General features: G+C 41.4%; 1 protein-coding gene and 1 long non-coding RNA gene across 3 annotated transcripts; one reads left to right on the top strand and one right to left on the bottom strand.

Annotated features, from left to right (window-relative positions):
• Positions 1-2214: 2214 nt before the first annotated feature.
• Positions 2215-22502, top strand: carhsp1 (calcium regulated heat stable protein 1). Its single transcript, XM_084571552.1, has 5 exons — positions 2215-2392; positions 17719-17906; positions 19231-19339; positions 19755-19877; positions 21713-22502. The coding sequence occupies exons 2-5, from the start codon at positions 17825-17827 to the stop codon at positions 21873-21875; spliced, it is 477 nt and encodes a 158-aa protein (XP_084427678.1). The 5' UTR covers positions 2215-2392; positions 17719-17824; the 3' UTR covers positions 21876-22502.
• LOC311506103 lies at positions 7535-14089 on the bottom strand. Of its 2 annotated transcripts, none has more exons than XR_014699678.1 (3): positions 13566-14089; positions 10555-11764; positions 7535-10424 (listed from the first exon to the last, which is right to left on the bottom strand). It is a non-coding gene; the product is annotated as an uncharacterized lncRNA (long non-coding RNA). The 2 variants fall into 2 exon arrangements; XR_014699679.1 differs by having other exon boundaries at positions 7535-10421.
• Positions 22503-23547: the final 1045 nt, after the last annotated feature.

The raw sequence follows: 23547 nt of genomic DNA, 5'->3' as shown, positions 1-23547 counted from the left end.
TTCAACCATACATAAATATAACAAAAGCTAAAATCAACAATAAAAATAAAATAAGTATACACAATATTAACAAGATTATAAGATAAGTGAATAAGTGAATATTAAAGGTGAATATTAAAAATTAGTACCTGCTAATGTGTTTAAAATCTACAAAATCTAAGTCTTTAACGTGATCGACAGCAAAATAGTAATATTATGCTTTTTTCCCGTGTTTAATCTGCTCAACCAATGCAGTGTTCATTTTCTTGCAAGTTAACAGAGATTACGGGGGATAAGGGGAACTACTGTTTTTTACAAACTGGACCTTATTTCTGACATAAAATACAATCGTTTATTCACCCATATAACTTTTGTGTAATTTGTAGTTGTTCGGGAGATATTTAGATCTGTGTATATCCATATAGTGGGAGTGAATGGGGCACCAAAAAGCAGCCTCTAAATAACACATTATCTGCCACGAAACTCGTTTATTTCAACAATATTTTGTTATCGTACGCTAGTGCTATTCCCCGTTGAGTCCGGAGTTACCTGTTATCATCATTTGCTACTGCTACGGTTCTTCCACAACCTCAGAATCGGACAAAATATTCAGCCATTTTATGCCAGAAATAAGGTCCAGGTTACAAAAAACAGTAGCTCCCATTTAAATCGATCAACTGCAATAACAGGAATGTTGTTAGCTTCATGCTAATGGAGCCTTTTTGTGTTCTGTGTTTGGTAACTTGCATATATTTAAAATTCTTATAGCTTTCTTTTATACATTCAACACATTAAAATGCATTAAAACGATTTAAAGCTGTGAATCCATCCTATTATTATTCTCCGTCATGGCAGCACTGCAGTGATGAATAAGTCTCCTCTCTTTTTTTATATATGAGGTGTATTTCTTGTCGTCTGAAGGCCAAACGAGAGGCAGTCACGTCTCAGGCTTGTGGAATTTAAACATAGTGTTCTCCCACTGTCTCATTCCTAAGGCAACGTCAGTATGCAAGCTCCTCTATTCCCTTTCATTATAACAATAGAGAACGATTAAAATAGAACATTAACCAGTAATTAACTGTAATAATACAGCAAAACATCACATTAGACACATTTAATTCATTCCGCGTTAAGCCAAAAACAGCTGCGGGATTCAGAAACAGCTGACAGAAAAGAAGTAGTTTAATAACAAGTGATGTTCCAACAGTTGAGGCAGTCTCCTGGTCAAAGTTGCTTCTTTTTTAAAGGCTGTAATATTCCAGTTAAACCCGTTCAACAGGTCATTTGAGTTTCACTTTTTTTTTTTAATGTTGATAATGTGTAGTTACAAGTCCAACACACATCACACACCAGTCAGGAGGAAAAACTCACACATTTTTGTTCAGTAAGCCTAAGTGCATCATATGAGTGTAGTGTTATTTTCTTATTCAGTCTGTTCTAAATACGCAAAAACTTTTAAAACACTATGTAAGCTTTTAAAATTTTGCTTTTGTACTTGTGATTCAGATTTAAATCATATATATATATATATTTTCTACTGTTTTTAATGTTTACTCTCCTTTCACTGTACATCTTGTGTTCGGCTGTTCTATAATATAAGACTGTTCTATTCTCATTCTTATAAAATTTTGCTTTTGTACTTCTGATTCAGATTTAAATGATATATATATATATATATTCTACTGTTTTTAATGTTTACTCTCACTGTACATCTTGTGTTCGGCAATGTCAATAAAGGCTATTCTATAATATTCTATTCTCATTCTTATAAAATTTTGCTTTTGTACTTCTGATTCAGATTTAAATGATATATATATATATATATATATATATATATATATATATATATATACTGTTTTTTAATGTTTACTCTCCTTTCACTGTACATCTTGTGTTCAGCAATGTCAATAAAGACTATTCTATAATATTCTATTCTCATTCTTATAAAATTTTGCTTTTGTACTTCTGATTCAGATTTAAATGATATATATATATTCATATTCTACTGTTTTTAATGTTTACTCTCCTTTCAATGTACATCTTGTGTTCGGCAATGTCAATAAAGACTATTCTATAATATTCTATTCTCATTCTTATAAAATTTTGCTGGTGCGCGTTGTGCCAAGAAAACACGGTACGCTGCGTGTTTGTTATCGCCACTACGGTAGCAGGCGACGTCACCGGACATACAGTCACGCCCACTTTAAGGGAAAAAAAAAAAAAAAAAAAGAGAGAGTGAAAGAAGAGTGAAGTATTTACGCTGCTGCTTGTTTTCCTGGAGACTCGACCCTTATCCCCGTTAATGCACGGCGGCGCTGGCAGACACGGCGAAATTAATTCAACTCCACTAAGGGTTTAATTTACTCCCCTTTTTTCGTTTTTAAAGGAGAGTCGTGAAGTTGGAGGAAAGAAGGTGAGTGATGCGCTCAAAACCGCCCAACAGGCGTTTGACTCCGTGAACGTCGCACGTCGCAATTTCCAGAAAAAAATATCAAAAAAATCAAAAAAACGTCAGTTCGCTTAAAAGTTGGTTTTAAGCGAACTGTGAAGTTTTTGTTGTTTAACATTAAATATGTGTAGTATTAATAAATATGTGTCGCGGTCGAAGTTGGTGACATAACAGCTGCTACTTTTAGTTTTTTTAAATAAATATACGTTGAATTGTTTAAAGTTTTTCGTTGCGTGGCGTGTTTTCCTGCCGTTTATTTCGTTTTTTTTTGTTTTTGTGGCGTAGGAAAACACAAACCCAGAGACACTGAGCTTTTCATTCAGAAAAGAGACATGAGCACTCTTTTCTTTCCTCCACACCCCTTCCTCTCCAGTAAAGTGCTGGAAGGTGATTTTCATGTGGGCGATTAAGAGCTTCTAGTTGTTGTCGGTTATCCACAACAACAACAGCAGCTCATTATGAGTGAATGATGAGTGCATTAACCTCCACAGGAGAAGCAGAGGCTTGTTTTTCCCCCCCATATCCAAGCTTGTTGTTGGGTGAAACAGGGAATGAGCGTGCTTGTTTTGCGTCCCACATTTTCTCATGAAGGTACCATCGACCTAAACAGTTTCAGTCAGGATGTGGCTAGTTTCTGCGCCACTTTCTACAGATCTGACAAAGCCACACGTACGGCCTTGCACGTTTGGGCTCGTTCAGAGGCGATTGTGCACAAACCCTCTTAGTGTTTTCACAGGGGGCTTTTGTTTCAGCAGGCCTAAATGGGTTTTTAATTGCTGGTTGCACTGTTTGCACTGGCTTGAACGAGGCATTGCATGCATTAAAGTGGACTTTGGTAACAGAAATCAAGTTTTTAATGCTCTTATCAACATGGACAAATAAAAAGCAAGTTTTTCCAAGTCCAGAATGTACTGTGTCTATGTTGCCAGCTATCCAGTGCAGGTATCCACTGTCAGCTGCGTGCTTGGCCATGCAACCACCCCCCTTTACAACAGCATTTCATCTTCATTGTATAATTTGTGTCTTAACATTTACCGCTTTACGATTCTTTATGGTCCTCCTGTGTAGTGTCTGCACTTCATCTCGACATCAAGGCATTTCCTCCTCTTCGTGCATCAGATTTATCACATTTCAGCCCGTTCGTGCAACATTACGCGGACTGGCATTACGTAACGACGCGCTCAAGGCCAAACCGTGAACTCTTGCTCTCCTAACGCCCGGTGTGTGCAGTTAACTGCGCCGGGGCAAATTTTACGACTGTGCGTCTTGTAAAGCCGGGAGACGGAGCTTGTTGTGAAGGCCTTGCATGTTGTTGTGCAATATGATACGCTGTAATAGTCCCCTGTGAGTGCTGGCTGCAGGCAATAAAGCAATGACAATGAGAGAGAAGGGGAGGGAGGAAGGGAGGGTAGATAAGTGATGAAGAGCTGCTGCGCTGAAAGGGAGTTTGAGCTTAAATGAGCAGCTAGACCAAATTGTTTAATTGCATGAAGGTAAATGAATACAGATGGAAAGCAAAGCAGCTTTACCGTAAGCGATTATTCAACGTCTCATTGCAAACCACCGCCATTCATCTTAAATCAGCTGGTGTGAAAGCCCTCCATCCTCTGGTTTTCATCAGTTTTTTAGACAGTGGCCGTGGGGATTTGCTCTCATTCAGCACCCACAGCGTTGGCGTTGATGCTGTCGCCATCCCAGCAAATTCCAAAGGCACTGAATGCAGTTGAGGTCAGGGCTTTGTGCGAGCCCATCCAAGTGCAAGTAGTTCCACACCAAATTTCATGCTGAAATAGGAACGGGTAAAGGACAAACTATTGCTTCAAAGTTTTATGGATGGATATTTGATGTATCTGACCCTAAAACAGGGTGGAGGTAGTCAGGGTGGGGTTAAGAAGTGTTCTTAGGAAGATTTTGTTACTGTGGTTGTTTCCACCTGATTCTGGGTAGCTAACTGCAGCTTTATATCCACAACCATCTACAGATCAGAAACATGTGGCTCCACAGTTCAGAAATGTGTAGCTTCATAGATCAGAAACATGCAGCTCTAAAGTTCAGAAACATGTCGCTCCACAGTTCAGTAATGTGTAGCTTCATAGATCAGAAACATGCAGCTCTAAAGTTCAGAAACATGTAGCTCCACAGTTCAGTAATGTGTAGCTTCATAGATCAGAAACATGCAGCTCTAAAGTTCAGAAATATGCAGCTCTGAGGTTCAGAAACATGTAGCTCCACAGTTCAGAAATGTGTAGCTTCATAGATCAGAAACATGCAGCTCTAAAGTTCAGAAACATGTAGCTCCACAGTTCAGTAATGCGTAGCTTCATAGATCAGAAACATGCAGCTCTAAAGTTCAGAAATATGCAGCTCTGAGGTTCAGAAACATGCAGCTCCACAGTTCAGAAATGTGTAACTTCATAGATCAGAAACATGCAGCTCTAAAGTTCAGAAACATGCAGCTCTTGAGGTTCAGAAACATGCAGCTCCACAGTTCAGAAATATGCAGCTCCACAGTTCAGAAATGTGTAACTTCATAGATCAGAAACATGCAGCTCTGAGGTTCAGAAACACGCTACTGCAACCACAAAATGTTCCATTTACATCAACGTACAACAGACGAAACATACGAAAATACTCTCTTTGGAGAAGCTGTGGCTGTAGTTATTGTTCAGTATTTGTTAAAATTACATAACCATAATCAGAAGAATATGTTGTTGTTGTTTTTTTACCAATATCTGCTTGATTCTGTAAATTATCCTTTGACTAAATATATCTCAGCTGTATTCATTACTGTGTATTAGTTCATTACTCCAACAATAGTTTGCAAAGACGATAAAATGAAAATGGCAGATTTTGTACGAACATATGGAGGTGAAGCAGAAATATACGGCAGTATTTATTTAAGTAAACTGTGTGCATGTGTGCATAAGCTAAATGCAGGTTTTTGTTCTCAGATATTTTTATCCCGCTGTTTGTCTTAAGGGCAAATTCCACGCAGCAAAGAAACGTGAGTGGAAAGGCTTCTGGAGACATACCTGCATTTATCACCACATCAGTGTAGGTTACACTTGGGAAAATACATGTGTGAAGACATAACAGCAACCAAGTTAGCACTTTGTTTAACTGGTATAATTATTCAGAATGTGCGTGTAAATTTAGACTCACTTTGCTTTGTAAATAGGCCTGAGCTACAACTGAAAGCATCAGTGGCTTTCATTGATGCTGTTTTTACCACGACTGTCTCGGTTAGCAGAGGTAGCCATCGTCACTGTGCATGCTCTGACCTTGGAAACATTCGAGACTAGTTCATATGGAGAAATTGGGTTTTAAAAAAAGGTCTGATTTCTCGCTTCTGTTTCAACCGAACCAGTGTATTACTCACATACAGTATGACAGCTCTGAAGAGTTGTTCTTTCTTTTCGTCCCAGCATTTGGGCTGATTATGCAGCGAGAAAACAGCCTCTGTGGTGACACAGCTCTTCTGGAGACGAGCTTTAGTTGGACTGCATGTAATTAATCTCTGATTATGGGACACGCAGCTTTAATTAATGACCTTTCCTTTGCATTTATGCTTTTATGAAACCATATTAGAAACCTTTTGGCTAAAGAATACAGTTTACAGTTTAACACACTTTACAAATTTTAAGAGTTTAGGGAACCAAGAAGCCAGAAATATGTATTTAAAGCATCAACAGAAGCTCAACACCAAGCAGTGACCAGCAGTGCCAGAGATTGCAATTTTTCTAATGGCCACTTGAGGCAGGCTCCAAAATCGAGTCTGTCCCCGTTAAAATAAATGTGTTTACAGTACTGCAAAAAAAACAACAACAATGTTTAAATTATATCAAGGCTTAAATTTATGGGTTATTATGCACTTTGAGTGACAGGTTGCTAGCTCTCTGCCTAGGTGTCAGTCACTAACACTACACCCAGTTATTAAGTTAACCAAGAGTTCAAAGGAGTCAAGAACTGTGAAGACGGTGACAGCCAAGAGTAAAACATTAATTAAATTGTCAAATAAGAAACAGAATTGTCAATTGAGATATTTGAAAATTAGCTGTTCCAAAAACATTTTTATAAAATTTTTATAAAATGTCCAACTGAATATTTTTGTGTTATCTGCACCGAACATCTCGAGATATCACAAAATTTGTTAAGAAATTGTCTTTATTCACACCTTGAGCCATGTAGCAGATTTTACAGGCTTTAACTAAAATAATGTTTCGCACTCATATGTATTAGAACAAGAATTTAAGTTAACGGAGGCGTCTTTAGGTTTGATTTATGTCCGGGGTAACCTCTCATTTTAAAGCAAAATTCCCCACTTGAAGCCCTGAGGTGTTTTTCTTTGTTTTTTTTGTTTTTTTTTCACCTCTAGCAGTGTCGTATTACACGATGGGAAAGTCTGACTGCTCTATAAACACAGCTAGGTGATGACAATGTACGCCCAAGACAGGACACACAAGATCAAACTGCACCGTTTGTATTATGGTATTTAGACCATACAACCTGCTCAAAGTGACAATCCCTTCATGAATTCTCGATCTGTTTGTGGAGGACAATCCATATAAACGGCGCCATGCATGTGAAGGCAATATCTTGTAAACTAAAGTCAAACAAATACACATAAAAGCATCTATCTGGACGAACTGAGATGTCGTACAGGTCCCAGTCCCATGGGAAGTGACCAATTAAAACATGGCTGAAGTCCAAACTGTCAACAGCAATTGATGTATGCTCCATTCAGAGAAAGCCGCATTGTTTGGCGGACCCTACAGTGTACGGCCTACAAAATCCCTTTTGTTTTCCATGGCCTGCTTTTTGTCTTACCCTGCCCGCTTTCCTTGTTCAAAGGGGTTTCAGTTACCCTCTCTGGCCGTATGGTCTCGGAACAGATAGAAGAATAAATATAAGAAATGCTAAACCATGCATTGGACCAACTGTGGACCCTTTGGCACCTCTTTGTCCTAGGAAGCTTCTTGAGGTCAAAGCTGTTGAGGTAACTAAGTGAGATTCCTTGATCAGTCCTCTAGGATCAGCTAGTTGGATTTATTTTGTTGCTCGCCGTGTACATCTTAATTTGCAAAAAAATACTGTTCTAAACTTAACCGTTAACCTAAAATAGTTTGAGGAATGCTGTGGGAGTTGAGTGGTTTATTTGGGAAATAAAATTTAACCACACACAGGTTTACCCAGGACAAAGCTGGGCTGCTCCCCTTTTTTTCCTGTCGTATCCAGGAAGTGGTGTTCATCAGGTTTTGACACCTTCAGGAAAAGACAGAATTTCCTGAACGTGGAAAGAAGAGAAGGAAGCTAAAGAATTGGAGGAGAGACCAGTGAGAACCCAACCCTGTGATATCCTGTGATGTTTTCCTGTTAACAAAAGTGAAAAAGATGTATTCATACGTTTGTCCTCGTTCATGGAGGCAGAGCACTCCCTGTGGCCAAAAGCTCTAGGGATTCATCCATCATCTTGTCGACCACAGAAAAACAGAAATGTCTGCGTAGCCACTATCAACTAATGGAGGCGCCGCCTGAAAAGGCGATCAACGCACGGAGGCACATCAACAATTTGTCTCCATATTCACAAAACAAAACCGTACAAAGACACAGAGACTAGATAAAAGGGTGCATTAGGACAGGAAGTGGTTGAAGCCTGTACAGATGCACACAAGTGTGCTGAGCTCCTTGTTTCTTTATCAAATTATTAATTATTTGTGCCTTGTTTCAAGCTAAGGAGTTTAATTTACATGGACACAAAGGTTAATAACAAAAGATATGGTAAAAGTAGTTTAATCAAAGGCAGCGCTTTGACTCCTTACCCACTCTTGGCTAGAAGATCCACTTTGAATAAATCATGAGTTCAAATGAATTATCTCTTTTGATTTTTATGAAGATTGAAATTAATTATTCTCAACAAGACATGTTGCCCCTAAGAACATTTTTAGAAAAAAAAAAAAAACATTATTTGGCGCTAGAGTGTGGAACTTCAGTCTTCCCCTTCTGGCAGCGATTGTCAAACACTGTCCCTTTTGCTGTGTGGAAAAACCACATCATTGCTGACGATCGCTATCTTTTTAGTCTGTAATGTTTCCTCTGAAGAGCAATTTTTATATTTCTTAGGAGCATCAAAACTCTTGAATGCAACTTGGGTTCGTCACGGGTTTTTCCGCTGTACGTTGGTGCAAAAACTAGACCCACAGATGCTCACTGACAACCCAACACCAGCAAACAGCCAGCTGTCGGCTTGGTGTCGTAGCCTTAAGACTATTGGCACTAACCCGTAAGAATAACAGTCATGGTAGGTTGAGACAAACAGTGGATATACATCATATATATTTAATGTGGAAAGATCTGGATCCAATTTCTCTGGAATTGTTGCGACACAAATGGACACGACACACCCTTTCGTCCAAGGCACGAAGCTGTTGATGCAAATCACAGTGTACATTCAACCCTCATGAATCTGTGCCTGTTTAAATTATGGGAGAAACTGCATTGACGCACATCAGGGGGTGAGTCATCAGACGCTAGGATCGGGACCATTTTTCTCTGTCACACTTCTCACGTTTGGCCTTGCATAAACACCCACACCGGCTGACATCCAAGCTGCACGGAGAGCCTAATTCAATATGGCTGTTTGTGTGTTTAAGGTTAATGCTTTCTGCATTCGCTCCCGTTGAAAGCAGATTCTGTCCTCCTTTGTGTCGGCGCATGCACGTCCTCAATAACCTGCCTGGAGCTGTTTACATCACTCCATTCATGTCAGTGGTTTAATAATGGAGACGCCACAGTGACTTGGCCGGCGTCAGCTGCAAAGGCTCTCGCCCTCTTGGTCCGAACAGGTTCATGTCAGCTTTGGGTGATTTTAACGATGTGGGACAGGTGCAAGGCTCGTGGAATACGTTCTTTGGCACTATTGTTATATGATGAAGAGTCCAGTGTTGCCTGATTGAGAAGCTGTTTAAATGGGCACTTACGCTGATTGGGCATAACATTATGACCACCTTCCTAATATTGTGTAGGTCTCCCTTGTTGCCTCCAGAACAGTTGTGACTCAACAGAGAATGGGCCTTCTGAGGGTTTCCTGTGGAAACAGAAATGTTGTTAGGGGAAAGGCCTCTGTGGATCATCCCACAGATACTTGATCAGTTTGGGATCTAGTGAATTTGGAGGCCAGGTCAACACCTTGAGCTGTTCTTCATGTTTTTTTTTTAGTTGTTCCTAAAGCTTTTTTGTGGTTGCATCCTGCTGGGGATGGCTGCTGCCGTCAAGGAGTGTCATTGCTATGGGGTGGGGGTGCCTGGTCTGGTCTAGGTGGGTGCTACATGTCTAAGTAACAACCACACCAATGAATGCCAGGTCCAAAAGTTTCCCAGCAGAACATTGAATTGTCACAAGATGGTCAATGTTGTTTACTTCTCCTGTGAGTGGTTTTAATGTTGTGGCTGATCGGTGTATGTGTTGTCGAAATGTACCTCCTCAAAGTTGGGAGGTTTGCAAGACTACTGTCAGAGTTAACTGTTTGTCCTTAAAAGTCATTCTGCCGTCAACGTCTTTTGCAACAGCCGCGACAGTGGAATCCAAACATCTCAACACATCTCGTTAACATTTTTTTTGATGACGAAATTTCATGCTGGCTTCAAGGCTAAACAAACAGATGAAAAAAGTCAGAGGCATGAGTTTTGATTTTGCAACTCGGTAGCATTTGAATATTCTCTGATATGTTAGGCAAAGAGACGTAGCGGTTTAATTGTCTAAGTGCAGCTTTTCAGCAGACCTAATGGTAATATCATTTAATTTGGAGCTGAGTAGCAATGATGGGTATATTTTGTGTCGTGTACAGTTCCTGCTAAATCTGTGTCGGGTCATGTTCAGCTTTCTTTCGTAACGTTGCCTTTGTGTCATTTCATCCTGGTTGACATTTCCTCTCCTTTCTTCCTTTCTCTTTCACCCTCCCGGAGTAAACGAGGGACTGAGTGAACCTGCGAGAGAGCTGCTGAGAGACAAATGATAGAAAGTAAAAAAAAAAAAGATGAGGGTAAAAAGAGACATGGGAGCATAGTAGACTCTGATTAACAGTGTCTCACGCAGTCGTTAGTCTTTTGCCACCTCTTCTTTTTTCTCACCCCTTTGCAGCAGACTTGGATCCGTCCTTTTACCACGTCTCGTCTTCTGGTTTTTGAGTCGGGGTTGGTGTGACCTGATATGGGTGGCTTGTTAAGCCTTAGCTACCATTACCGTCAGGTGATGGACATGCCTTGAACATTGTCTTTCCTTCTTCCCCGTGTACATTCCTGACATGCAGACCGACTAAAAGCCAAACTGATTACATTCAATGGCCACTTGAAGAGTTAAATTCAAAATCTGTCAATCTCTGAATTTTTATCTCGTGTTATGATCTGTGACTTTTCCTTCCTCGTCCAGCGGTAAGACTTAAGCCGGATGGGAGGTGACGGGACTTCCTTTTCACAGCTTGACCGGGACAGTTCTGCAGCAAAACTGTTGTTCTAGTGCGTCCTACACAATTTCTGTGATATTTAATCAAGTCAGTTTCTCGAAACAGGAATGATCTCTTACGAAATACGCTCAAAAATTTGCTTGAATAAACATAAACCTGATTATATTGCTGTATTTGAGCCTAATGAAATTCTATTTGTAGCGTACTTAGGTTGGCTCAGTAATTTAAGTGAATTCAACATAACTACTACAGGTTTTGTGCTACTAATTTACCACATTTGGGTCCAGCTAATTTTACAGCAGTACAATTACCCAGATGAATTGTTCTGACCGCCCATCCCTGACACCACTGTGTGAATGAGAGGGGTATTAGTGCGCTTTGTTTGCGCTGATGGGTGGATTTTGTCACGCTTTCAATCTATTCTTTTTAAGGCAGGCCCTAGGTAGAGCATAAACACTTTGTCTTTGTTCACTCTACCCAGTTCTTCTACTTTGAACCTAATTAAAACCTCAACAACAAATCCCTTGCAGCGGAAAGTCTCTCTGCAGATGCATTGCACAGGCGCTCGAGTGATTGGGACAGGAAATCAATAAGAGTAGCTGTATAGTAGCTATATATACTAGTTCATACGGAAATGTCTCTAAAATTGAGATCAATGATTGAGGTTGCCACACTGATACTCCAGTGAATTGCAGGTTATCCTGTCTGTGTAGAGGTTGTGGTCGTCCGGCGTAATGGCATGTGCACATGGTGTGTTTTTGTGTGTGGGTTTTGACCCACCGGACTGGTATTTGCTGTATCAGCAGGGTCTCCGGGTGTCATGGTGTCCAGGGAGCTATTATGGAAAATTCCAACGGACAGGGGTTTTATCCAGTGCTCTGTGTGTGAGAGAGAGATAATAACAAAGAGCATGGCTATTGTTTGTGCTTGGACGAGAGGTAAAGAGAAAGTCATTTATACAGAAAGACTCGAAATGAAAACATTGATTTGGTATTTGCCAGAGCCGCTTGAAATGACGTTTGCTGGGTTGCAAACTCGTCAAAGGTTGGTCGCAATCACTATTTTGAATTTTCAGTCGACCCTTTGTGCTTTTCAGTTTTGGATTAGGCATCTGGTTTTGCAATGAGTCCCAGGGAGCTTGAGGTATTGAGTTTTTTTGATCCGTGAAATCTAACATTAGCTAGCTTAACGCGCTACTCCACATCCCTCTTATGTAACTTTGCTAAACTCAGGGGCTCTAGGTGTTGTGAAGGCGTGAAGGTTCTCAGGCATTCAGGTTGTTGTGTATCCAAAACAAATTAATACAAAAAAATCTATGTAAAGCAAAAGCAACTGAACTTGTTTGGTTTTTAGCCCAAAAAAAAGCTAAAACAAGGGCAACTGGACTTGTAGAGTCTCTTGAAGACGTCTTGGCACTCGTCTAAGTAGCTTCTTCGGGTCTTCACGAAGTCCAGCTGCCTTTGTTTCAGACATGTTCTTCATTTTAGATTTTTTATTTTATTTTTTGGTTTTGCACACAACACTCAAGCTTGACTAGGCTGTGTTAACTCACCTGGAATTAGTTCCCCCACTAAATGGTGACCAGAAGGTCAGGGCTCTAGGACTTATTGGTTTACTGTTACTAAGGTTGTTGTTCAGTCATATTCCCACTGTAATATCTTTGCAACATGATCATACTGGCAAAGCTAATACTGTCATAACCACGACATATTTAAACAGTTGACCTTTGAGTTGGTTTTGAAATGTGAGGCTGAAGTCTTGTTGGCATACCCACCCTTAACGAGTTTGTATTCTTTACACAGCGTTATACAAGTGGTAAAACAACCCAAGCCTGACTTTATCCCACCCTTGTAAAGCTATTTGTCAGGTATCCAGCGTATCTTAAGAGCAGTTTCATAAAGGAAGTTAGTTGCTGTGAGGCTTTCTTGTCTCGTATGTGTGTTTGAACTGCGCTGAAATTCTGTGGAACTTCTCGAGTATCTCGCCAAAACCTAATACCGCTTAATCACACATTAGCCTATAAACGCAAACACAGTAATTACTTTTTGTGACACTGATCCTCTTTGAAAGCGGTACCTATTTATAAAGGCTGTCGTCAAGCCAAGACCTAAAGAGCTCTCTTGGGCATCCACTGCAAGGAAAAATCATACACAAGTGGCTTTGATTTTTAAACAAACCCCCTGAATTGGTTCAGGACAGGCCGCCCTGACCAATTAAGCCTGAGAGCAGAGCGTTTCAGTGCAAAAACAAATCTGCACGAACCCCACAAAATCATCTAGGACGTTGCACAACTTTAACCTGCAATGGAAGGCATGCCAGGAAAAAGCTGGCATTGTTTGCCGTCCAAGAAAAACTAATAGGAAAGAGGAGGCTTTTTGGAAACACTGGTCTGGACAAAGACGCACAGTAGTTGTTTGGCTACACTGAGAAAAGACAATTTTGTTTATTTTATTTTGTTATTTAGCAGCGTACAACCATTGATCCAACTATGAACGCCACATAATACCAAAGAGTGCTTGAACACAGTGTAACGCAGTCTGTGCCAAAGTTGAAAATTAACCAGAATTTGAGTGAACTAGAAAAGGGAAGTGATTTAGCATGAAAGACCAGTGTTTAAGACTACTAAGTCTACTAAGTTACTTCTACAGTACTAGCCTCTGATGCCAGTGGTGTACTTACTGGAGACTGAAGACTGGTGATTGAAAAATCAAAAATTTTAAGAGAAGATAAAATTGTTGTTCAGATATGTCAGGAAGAGCCAAAAAAAAAAATGTGGATGATTCCAGATGTTTTCTGTGAAGGTTCTCAGTCATCCAGGTCAAGGTTTATCCAAAAACACTAGAGAAAGGCAACTTGACCTGTAGAGTTTCTTGGTGACTGGTGGGGAATCGGGGGTTTAAATGGGGGCCTGTCGTTGGAGGACTTGTCCCCCAAAGGCAAAACCCAGGCAAAAACAGAGCAACACTCCCTGTCTTAAGCGTTTTTGGATAATCCATGTGCGTGGTCCAGACAAGAAACATCAAAGTTTCATTGCCAAAAGCCTTGTGGGGATGACTGAGTTTCCTTCTTATGTTTTTCCCTAGAAGGGAGTTACGCACCAGCTCTCACGTCAACAGAGCAATTGTGGTTTCAAGTCAGAGTTTGTTGGAAAATTGCGCCTACGTGTTCACTGTGTTTGTGGAAGCACGTAGTAGGTTTTTTTTGCTCTTTACAAACGTTATCGTGTCTGACCTTATTACAGTCCTCGTCTTATCTGTAACCCCTCATATATGTGCCACTTTATCTTTGTGTTTTGCTCATTTAATGACTCGCCGTTGACTCAAGCCGCCTTACTTAATATTGGCCCTTTTTTCTTACGTATTTAAAAGGATGGTATGGATTACTAGTTGTCTGTTCACCTAGATTAATCTGAAGCACATGAACTTGCAGATAGTGCTTTGCTCAATGGCACTTAACGGAGATGAAGGATCTGTCCTTTAACTTCTAAAAACTATGTATGGTTGTGTTATGCTGCATTGTTTCTGCAACCAGTTTAAGTACTTCCACAGATTTATGCAGTGAAAATTATTACTTTAATCGCATTGTTTATTACCAATCTTAATCTAAACTAGACTTTACCTACTTTATCTTCAGTTGCTGTTACTTACTTACTAATGTTGTTGCTACAGAAGCATTGTCTTGTCCAAAACACTGTGATCTTGACCGACCAGTATGTCCAGATCCAATCCATACTTCCCTTTATCTGTACTGTGTTTCCTGTGTCACAAAACCCCAAAGTAGAATATTTCCATTTACATCCTTTAGGTTAAGGGGGGGGGGTTCTTCATGGTATTGCATTGGTGTAAAGACAGATTGATAGTTGGGCATCGCTCCTACGCCATAGCACATGCTAAAATATAAGTGTGTCAGTGAGTAAAGGCTCGTAGAAACCCCTCAAACAAACAATTGTCCACGCAGCTGACCATTCGCTGAGTTTTAGTGGCGTAATTACAGATTACTGTGCGTATGGACGTCTTCGGGGATTGATTTCCGTGCTTGTCTTTAAAAACAACTCGGAGATACGAAGCCTAAATAATAACTAAACTCGATACTTGAGTGAGAAAGACTTCACGGCTTGGTCCAGAAGACGAATCACTTCCTTGTGACGTTGCGACAGCTGTTTGTGGTTCTGAAACAGCGGTAGCAATCCATTAAGAGACAGCAGCTGTTGATATATATATATTCCACTGCGCCTCAAATGATTTCGGCGTTTATTTGCATACAGTGTGAGAAACCGAGATTGGATCGACTTGGGGACGCATGTAGGGACGCATTTTAATAGCAGGTAGTTGGCGCGTGTGGTCATAAAACACGGTTCAGGAAGGATTGAATAGCCGTGTGCAGATTTTCTCGCCGGAGAGCAAAACATCCAACGCCACAGTGGTGGTTTAAAGCAGCGTGGAGTGAAAGAGTAAGACTTCACGGGCTAAATCTGTACTCTCCTTATCACGGTTTCAGAACACCTCTCGGGCATTATCTCTTGTTTATCTGCCGCTTTTCCGTCTGGTTGTAGAGGCCCTCTCTCCTTCCCTGCTGCTCTTCTCAACCTGCTATTTCATCCCCTCGCCTGTTAATGATTTGTTTGTTTTTACGCCGAGCTCTTCAGCTGTTTTAGCCGCATCACGAAATGACGGTTAATTTGCTGATTTTACATCTGCATTGTCTGGGAGGATTGCTGTTGCCTCTGTATATAAAAAAATACTGAAATATAAATATATGTGTGTTCGTGTGTGTGTGTTGTTGTTGGGTTATTAAGGGATGCTTGCTGTCCAGAGGGGCTGTTATTACATTACTCGATATATATTAAGTTAAGACGGATCAGACGCTCCCTCTGCTTTGTGCAGCAAAACTGTAAAGTGTATTCAGACCCCCTGCCGCCGTGGTCGTGACGCCGTTTGCAGATGGAGACCTGGGTATCTCCACGGTTCATGGTGCGAAAGGATTGGCGTTTCTCCATCGTTTGTAGTATTTCTGGTTCGTCTGCCAAACGCTCGTTCCGGCGAGAGATAGCAGTGGTTGCCTCTCCGCCCTTGAGAGGCGATTATTCGTCTTTTTTTTCCCCTTTTGTGAAAACCAGATTCCACAGAGCTGGATAATCCGCCAAAACAACCCCACAGCCCTGATCTGCCTTTACTCCAGTCTGTTCTCTTATCAGTTCATGACGCGGGAAGTTATGTAAGCGATTTTCCTATAGCTGCATCGCAAACTCGCTTCAGTTAGTTTCAACTTTAGCCTAAAATATTACCAGTCGCCATTGAAGCGCTTGTTGGCGCTGTTGTGTCGTCGTCCGTTTATGGTAGTGTGAACTCACCTTTAAACCTGGCGCTCTGATGATTTAACATACAAAGAGTATGTGTTGAGAGAAAGCTGTGAAGACTGGTGTATAATACGTGTTGACCTGAACTTTAAAGCAGCAGAAACTTTTACTGAAATATGAAAGTCTGCGTCGGCTTGTTAGCATGCTAACACTTGCCTCAAACTGCAGCTGAAGGCGATGGGACTGTTGCTCATTTTTAAGCGTTTAGTCATAGACCAAGGTGTGTGTTCACACGACAAGCAGCAAATGCCCAGTCATGATCGGTGATCTGGGGCCAAATCCAGGAATTGGTGCTGATGGATAAGTTCAAGTTTTGCCTAAAGCTACATTAACCCCTTAAAACCCCTTCTTTGCGCTGCCTGTTTTTGCACAAACCACTACCTCACCAACTCAAAATGTCTTTCTCAAAGGTTAAGCGATTATTTATTTGTGAAGTTTATCCCACCGTTCTCCACACTGTACATACAGAACGTCTTATACTTTCTAGCTATTTCTCCTCCCTATATTTTCTCAGAGTATGGTCATTCTTTTGTATATTTTTAAAATTTTTGTATTTGTGTTTTTTTTTGATAACCTTTTCCCTGTTCAAAGTCGTCGCTGTCTTTCTGTATATTTATATATATTTTTTTGCCAAATTCTGTGCTACTGGAACAAGGAAATTTCCCACACGTGGGATTAAATAAACGTCTTATGTCTTAAAACCAAATGTGTCGCCGGCAGCGCTAGGCTACTCTGGATTACCATAATTACGCTTGTGCCTCTCCTGGGACGTTGTTACACTCTTCAAACATGCAGTGAAATGTAAATAATAACTGCCAGATATTTAAAGTTATACAAGAAAGGGGCAAAAGGACGTTTTCTGACCTTTTCATTGTCAAAATAAGTAAAAAAAAGTCCAGGTGAAGGGGGTTAATTGATATTTTTGCATCCACGTGTGTCTCAAGAGTTGTTTGCGAACCGTCACCATCTTTGTTTGCCGTTTGTTAATGTATGTAAAGAGATTTCATTGGAAACTTTTCCGTTAACGTCCGTTGAGACGCTGAGAGTCCAATGATCTCGCCAACCAGCCTCCTGTTCCTTTTCATTAAATTTCTTTAACAGCTCCCCTCGCTCGCCGTAATAATTTTCTTTTCAACAAGTCGTCCGTAATGGAAACGAAGGCGAGAGAGCTCACTGGAGGGTTTTCTGTTCTCTGCCGCTCCCTAATTGGTCGACGGTGCCGGTGATGTAAGTCCCGGGCCGAGGTGAATGAGAGGGACTGTTCTCCGTCTCCGGGGGCTCCTGTCATGTCTCCGCGGCAATCGGCCTGTCCTCAAATTGTTGTTGCCATGGCAGCGAGGGCTCTGCCACCACCGCCAGCAGCAGCAGCCAGCCAACCACTGACTCGGTTCATTTGGTTTTTTTTTTTAAGTGTGTGTGCTTGTGCATTCGGCGATGACCGCTCTAAATAAATCCCTTTTTTTCTTTTCTCTCCAGGTGTTTAATAACGTCTACCTGTTCTCCCTTTTGAGTGACAACCCGCCTCCTCCTCCTCCTCCTCCTTCTTCTTCCTCCCCACCCTTTTGGCCCCGCCTCTTCCGACATGTCCTCTCAGGCCACGCCCATCCAGGGGTCTCGACCTGTGACCCCTCCACTTCCCTCCGCGGGATCCCCACATTCTCCAGGTAAGGACGATCAGCCATAACATTACGACCACTGACAGCTAAAGTGAGCAACGCTGATTATCCTGTTCCCGTGGGAGCGGGTGGGACGCATCAGGCGGCCGGAGGACTTTTTGTCGTCGAGGTCGATGTGTTATCAGATGGTTACATGATGAGGAAGGCCACAAACCGAAATGCATTAGGCTAATAAAGTCGTTCTGTATCAGGGATGTCCCAAAGAAGGTTCTCTGTGGTGGCGTTTCCCGTGTTCCCAGGATACTGGTGTCAGTGTGCCCAGCAGAAGGAAATGGAGACGGGGCGTCCATTTTTTTTCTGAAGTCAATTGACGAGCTGCCAACTAAAGTCTTTTTCCATAGGAAACTGTGACCATCAGGACGTCCCACTACTACAGACTCGCACTATAGTTAAAAGGGTTTAATTCCAGCTTGTGCCCTCCCTCTTACGCCTACACTTCCTGTCCCTCTTCAGTGCTACCTACCAAAATAAAAGCATAAACAGACCCCAATGATAATAAATGTCCATGTGGAAGTTACTTTATTATCCTACTTGTTAACGTTGAAGACAGAACATCGTATCTTAAAGACCTCATTGTACCGCATCATCCCAACAGATCACTTCGGTCTGAAAGTGCAGGCCTACTTGTGGTTCCTAGAGTTTCAAAAAGTAGAATGGGAGGTAGAGCTTTCAGCTATCAGGCTCCTCTCCTGTGGAACCAGCTCCCAGTTTGGGTTCGGGAGGCAGACACTCTCTCTATTTTTAAGGTCAGGATTAAGACTTTTCCTTTTTGATCAAGCTTATAGTTAGGGCTGGACTGAACCGTCCCTTAGTTATGCTGCTATAGACCTAGGCTGCTGGGGGACGATGCACCAAACACATGTCCTCCTTCTTTCTTCTCCCTCCTCTCTCGCATCCTCCACTTTCTTTTCTAGAATGTTTACTGCTGTGTGTCCCTCCCCTCCTCCTCCTCCTCCTCCTTGTGAGTATCTCTGGCCTGGAGTTGTGCGTTTCCTGTGGAGCTCTATTCCGCATCTGCGTCTACTGCCCAGTCTTCATGGAATCCTGCAGTTATCCACTCCGGCTGGCCTTAGGCAGATGGGTCCCTCCATATGAGCTGCCCAAGGTTTCTTCCTGTTAAGAGGGAGTTTTTCTTTGCCACCGTCGCCTTCAGGCTTGCTCTCGGGGGTTTCAGGCCGGGCTTTTGTAAAGCGTCTTGAGACGATTTGTATTGTTTTTGACGCTGCATAAATAAAATCGAATTGAACTGAACTGAACATGAGTCAGCATTGTCTCGTTCTATTGACGTATAAATGTCATTTTTTCTTTTCAGAGTCCCTGAAGCCTCCATCCTGCAGACACAGAGACCGCTCGCCCTCCCCCATGAGAGGCTACCTCGTCCCCAGCCCCCTGCCCACGCGGAGAAACAGGACCTGCTCAGCGTGAGGACACACACACACACACACACACACGCTGTAAAACATAAACTGAACACATTAGCTGCTGTGTTTCCTCTACTAAAAGTGAAGCTTGTTGAAAAACAGGCCAGTGGTCCCGTTTGGTTTTTACATTACAAGCTGAATGAATGAATCTTTTAGCCAATCAAATACTTTGGTCTTTATGCAGTTAGTAACATTGCATTTGGTGTAAATCCCCCCAGCGTGATCACAGGCCAGCAAAGATTAAACTATTACACCTTTACTTTCTTGAGAATTTAAAGCTGCGTAGCTAATTAATCTCTCATCTCTGTGGAGATAGAGGACACGTCTGGATCTTGGTCAATGACAACGCAGCGATAAGACGTGTTTTAAGTGACTTTCTCTCCTCTTTTCTCTCTCGTCTCTTCTTCCCGCGCAGGACGGCCCGTGCAGCCGAGGGTCCCTCATTTACCGGCGTGTGTAAATATTTTTCCCGCTCCAAAGGCCACGGCTTCATCACGCCATCGGACGGGGGCAACGACATCTTTGTCCACATCTCAGAGTAAGTGTGTTAACGTCAGGATTAGATTTAATTTATTTTGTTTTAGGTTTTAATCATTGACATCAAGCTGCAGCAGCACGGCAGAGCCGGGGCGGCGGCGGCGGCGGCGGTGGTGGCAGCAACAGTGTGTAGGAGGAAAACTGAATATCTGATGACCTTCACTGCTTTGCTTTTGTTATCACCCACAGGCTTAAAAGGCAGAGACGTCAGCAGTGAACACAAGCGTTTAAAACACCTACGCACACACACAAAACCCTTGATCCTCTACAATTAGTCAAAAGGAAGACTTTCCACGTAGCACTGAAGGTGGTTTGATACAGCAGCTCATCGTGAAGGGTCACAGGTGTGAAAACATCCCTAGGTCGTCGTGTTTATCATTGGCGTAGTGCTCCAATGACTGTTGAGTGTTTTCAGGTTATTTTTGTTTAGAAATCGCTTCAATGCTTCACGTTTTATTGGAGCAATCGCTCACCGGGATGAAACGACGGAAAATTTGCACGTTCATTTGCAGCTCTGCTTGGGTTTACGGGGATTTGTGTTGAATTTCAGCTCGTCGTTTAGCTGCCCAGCACACAACTTTACACTTTCGTGGTTCTTTTTAGCCAAATCAAGCAATTATTCAATGAAAAAGATATAAAAACTGTAGACATCCATAGTTACAGACTATCTATTGGGGGAATTTAGCATTTAAGAGCCATACATCTTTATTGGCCAAGCATTTTCCAGAATTTTCTACATTTTTGCAAAAAAACGACTCAAAACAACCTGAAAGTAGACAAAGAGAACCCGATCAAACAAATGAAACAGAAATATTAAACTTATGAATTTGTTTATTCGGGAAAATGAGCCAATATTAGTATTAGTATATGAATAACAGCAACTAAACATTTCCGGTAACTGCTGATCCGTCGTCTACATCAACTTTGGAGGAATTTTAGCCCATTCCTCAGAACAGAACCACTTCAGTTCTGAGATGTTTCCTCACATGAACTGCTTGCTTCAGGTCCTTCCACAACATTTCTCTTGGATTAAGGTCAGGACTTTGACTTGGCCGTTCCTAAACATCCATCTTGTTCTTCTTTAACCGTTCATCCGTTGGACCACTTGTGTTCTTGGGCTCGTTGTCTCGCTGCATGACCCAGTTTCTCTTCAGGTTCAGCTCATGGTCAACATGTCCTGACATTTCCTTTTAGAGAGAATTCAGAATTCATTGGTCTATCACTTATGACAAGCCGTCCTGGAACCATATGCAGCAAAAGAGACCCAAACTAGGACATAATCACCAACCCCGGGTTTCACAGACGTCATGAAGTTCATGTTTAGTCTCCAAACACGAGCCTCTGATTTAAACTTCTACTTTGGTCTCATCTGTCAATAAAACATTTTTTTCCAATAGTCTTCTTCAAACTATAGCTTTGTCCATGCCACTCTTGGACCTGGCATTCATTGGTGTCGATGTTACTTAGACATGTAGCACCCACCTAGACCAGACCAGGCACCCCCACCCCATAGCAATGACACTCCTTGATGGCAGCAGCCATCCCCAGCAGGATGCAGCCACTAAAACACTTTAGGAACAACTAAAAAAAAACATGAAGAACAGCTCAAGGTGTTGACCTGGCCTCCAAATTCACTAGATCCCAAACTGGTCAAGTATCTGTGGGATGATCCACAGAGGCCCCTCTCCTCAACCCATAGGACCCAAAGGTCCCTCCACAATGATTTTGTTCTCCAAATATCCACTGTCTGTCCCCTGATATGAAGCTATGAGCTCAGTCCGCGGTAACAGGCCAGAATAACGTTTAAACGTTTTTTTCCGTGTCCCTCTCCTCCAGCATCGAGGGGGAGTACGTGCCGATGGAAGGCGACGAGATGAGCTACAAGATCTGCTCCATCCCTCCCAAACACGAGAAGATCCAGGCGGTGGAGGCCACCATAACCCACCTCAACCCGGGGACCAAGCACGAGACCTGGGCGGGACACGTCGTCAGCAGCTGAACGCTGAGTGGAAGGGACGGAAAAGCTAAGGAGGGAGTTTAGGATGGGATGGGTGGCAGGGGACAAAGGGAACAGAGGACAGTGGGATAAAACTGAATTTTAAGCTCTGAGTTGTTGTTTAAGACTCTGGGATACGTCAGAGGGGACACCATGATGAGGAAAGATTTGAGCTATTTCGTAACTGACCTGTGTTGAAATGTGGGAGGCTTCCTCAAATCTTTTCTTGGGAAAACACACAGTTGAGTTTGTGACTATAGTGGAAGAGATTAATTAATCATAGAAAGACTAAACATTAGTTTCATTTAGAGCCCATGTGTTGCAGTTTACTAGTACAGTGTTTAAAACTGGATTTCATTTGATGGGGGAACTCATTAATTTCCTGGAAATATCACCCGAGATCCGTTTTGAAAGAGTTTTGAATCATGTAAGACAACTTATTCAGCATTTGGAGGAAAAAACTCGGCTGAGTCCAAAACCATGGGTTATGTTTCCAGGTGTACTACGTGTGCCTACTTCTATCCAGAGAACTTAACTGCTCTACTTGTGCCTACTTATATCAGAATATAATCTGTGTTTGGTCGTGTTTGGGTGGCTATACAAGTGAATTAAAGCATTTTCAAACTGTTATGGTTTGCTCTTCATTTTAGTTATTTCTCTTTGTGCTAAGATAGAGGGAACCAACATGGATTTTCTGTTTTTTTGGTTTAGTAACGACATTTATTGCTGAACAAATCAACAAATGAGTTATTCTCATCTACGATATGTTTAAAACGACGAAATTAATCTATAGAAATAAGAGATAAAGATTAGTTTTCCTTAGGAATAATAATCTTTTCCTCGGAAAAACACAACTTTATCCTGAATTTTTAAAAAAAAAAAATCATTATGTCTCAGATAAACTGATGTTTTCATCGTATAAAAACAGAATAAATTGGTTTTGGCTCAGACATATGGGCCAGCGATTTTGGAAACTAAACTTAATGTTGTGGAAAATTCTTGAAACGACATGAAAAACAATTAACGGGTCAGATGTAATGTAGTTAAAAGAAAAACAGAAAGTTAACTACATTATAAGCAAACTAGATACTAATACTACCACAAATACTAAAAAACTAATTAAAAATGTAAAATTAATTGGTGTTATTTACTTATGTGAGACTTTCTATAAATCATAAACACATCTGTGTGAAAGAAGAACAAATTAGAAAACTAAGAGTGAGTGGAAATGATTCAACACATGACGTTTGTGCATGATTTGATTTGACTTACATAAACCCCTTTAAAATGGAGTTAAAAAAAAAAAAATCCCCAGAGGGAAAATATTCTTTTATAGGAACGTCTTCACTTTGAAAAAGAAAATATTTCTGTCATCTTGTCCACAGAAATACCTCTTCACTACTGTCGCCACTATTTGGGGGGAAAAAAAACCCTGCCATCTGCTGCCCCCATGTGGCGACTTATATCTACTACAGCTATCTAATGCGTCCATCGTTTCCTCTTTTAGCAGAATAATTTTAACCAGAATTAAAAACGTCTAATATATTTTAGTCGAAAAAACAATAAGAAACTGAAATTTAAAGTTTTCATGAGGAAAATAGAGGAAGTGACGTGCGTCTTGTGCTACAGATACAGTTAGCTAAAATCATTTGACACAGTGAAGCTTGAGCCTTTG

The sequence above is a fragment of the Chelon labrosus genome (assembly GCF_963514085.1).
Source record: "Chelon labrosus genome assembly, chromosome: 21".
NCBI lineage: Eukaryota > Metazoa > Chordata > Actinopteri > Mugiliformes > Mugilidae > Chelon > Chelon labrosus.
The sequence above is the reverse complement of the archived record's forward strand: the minus strand, read 5'-3'. Positions and strand labels throughout refer to the sequence as shown.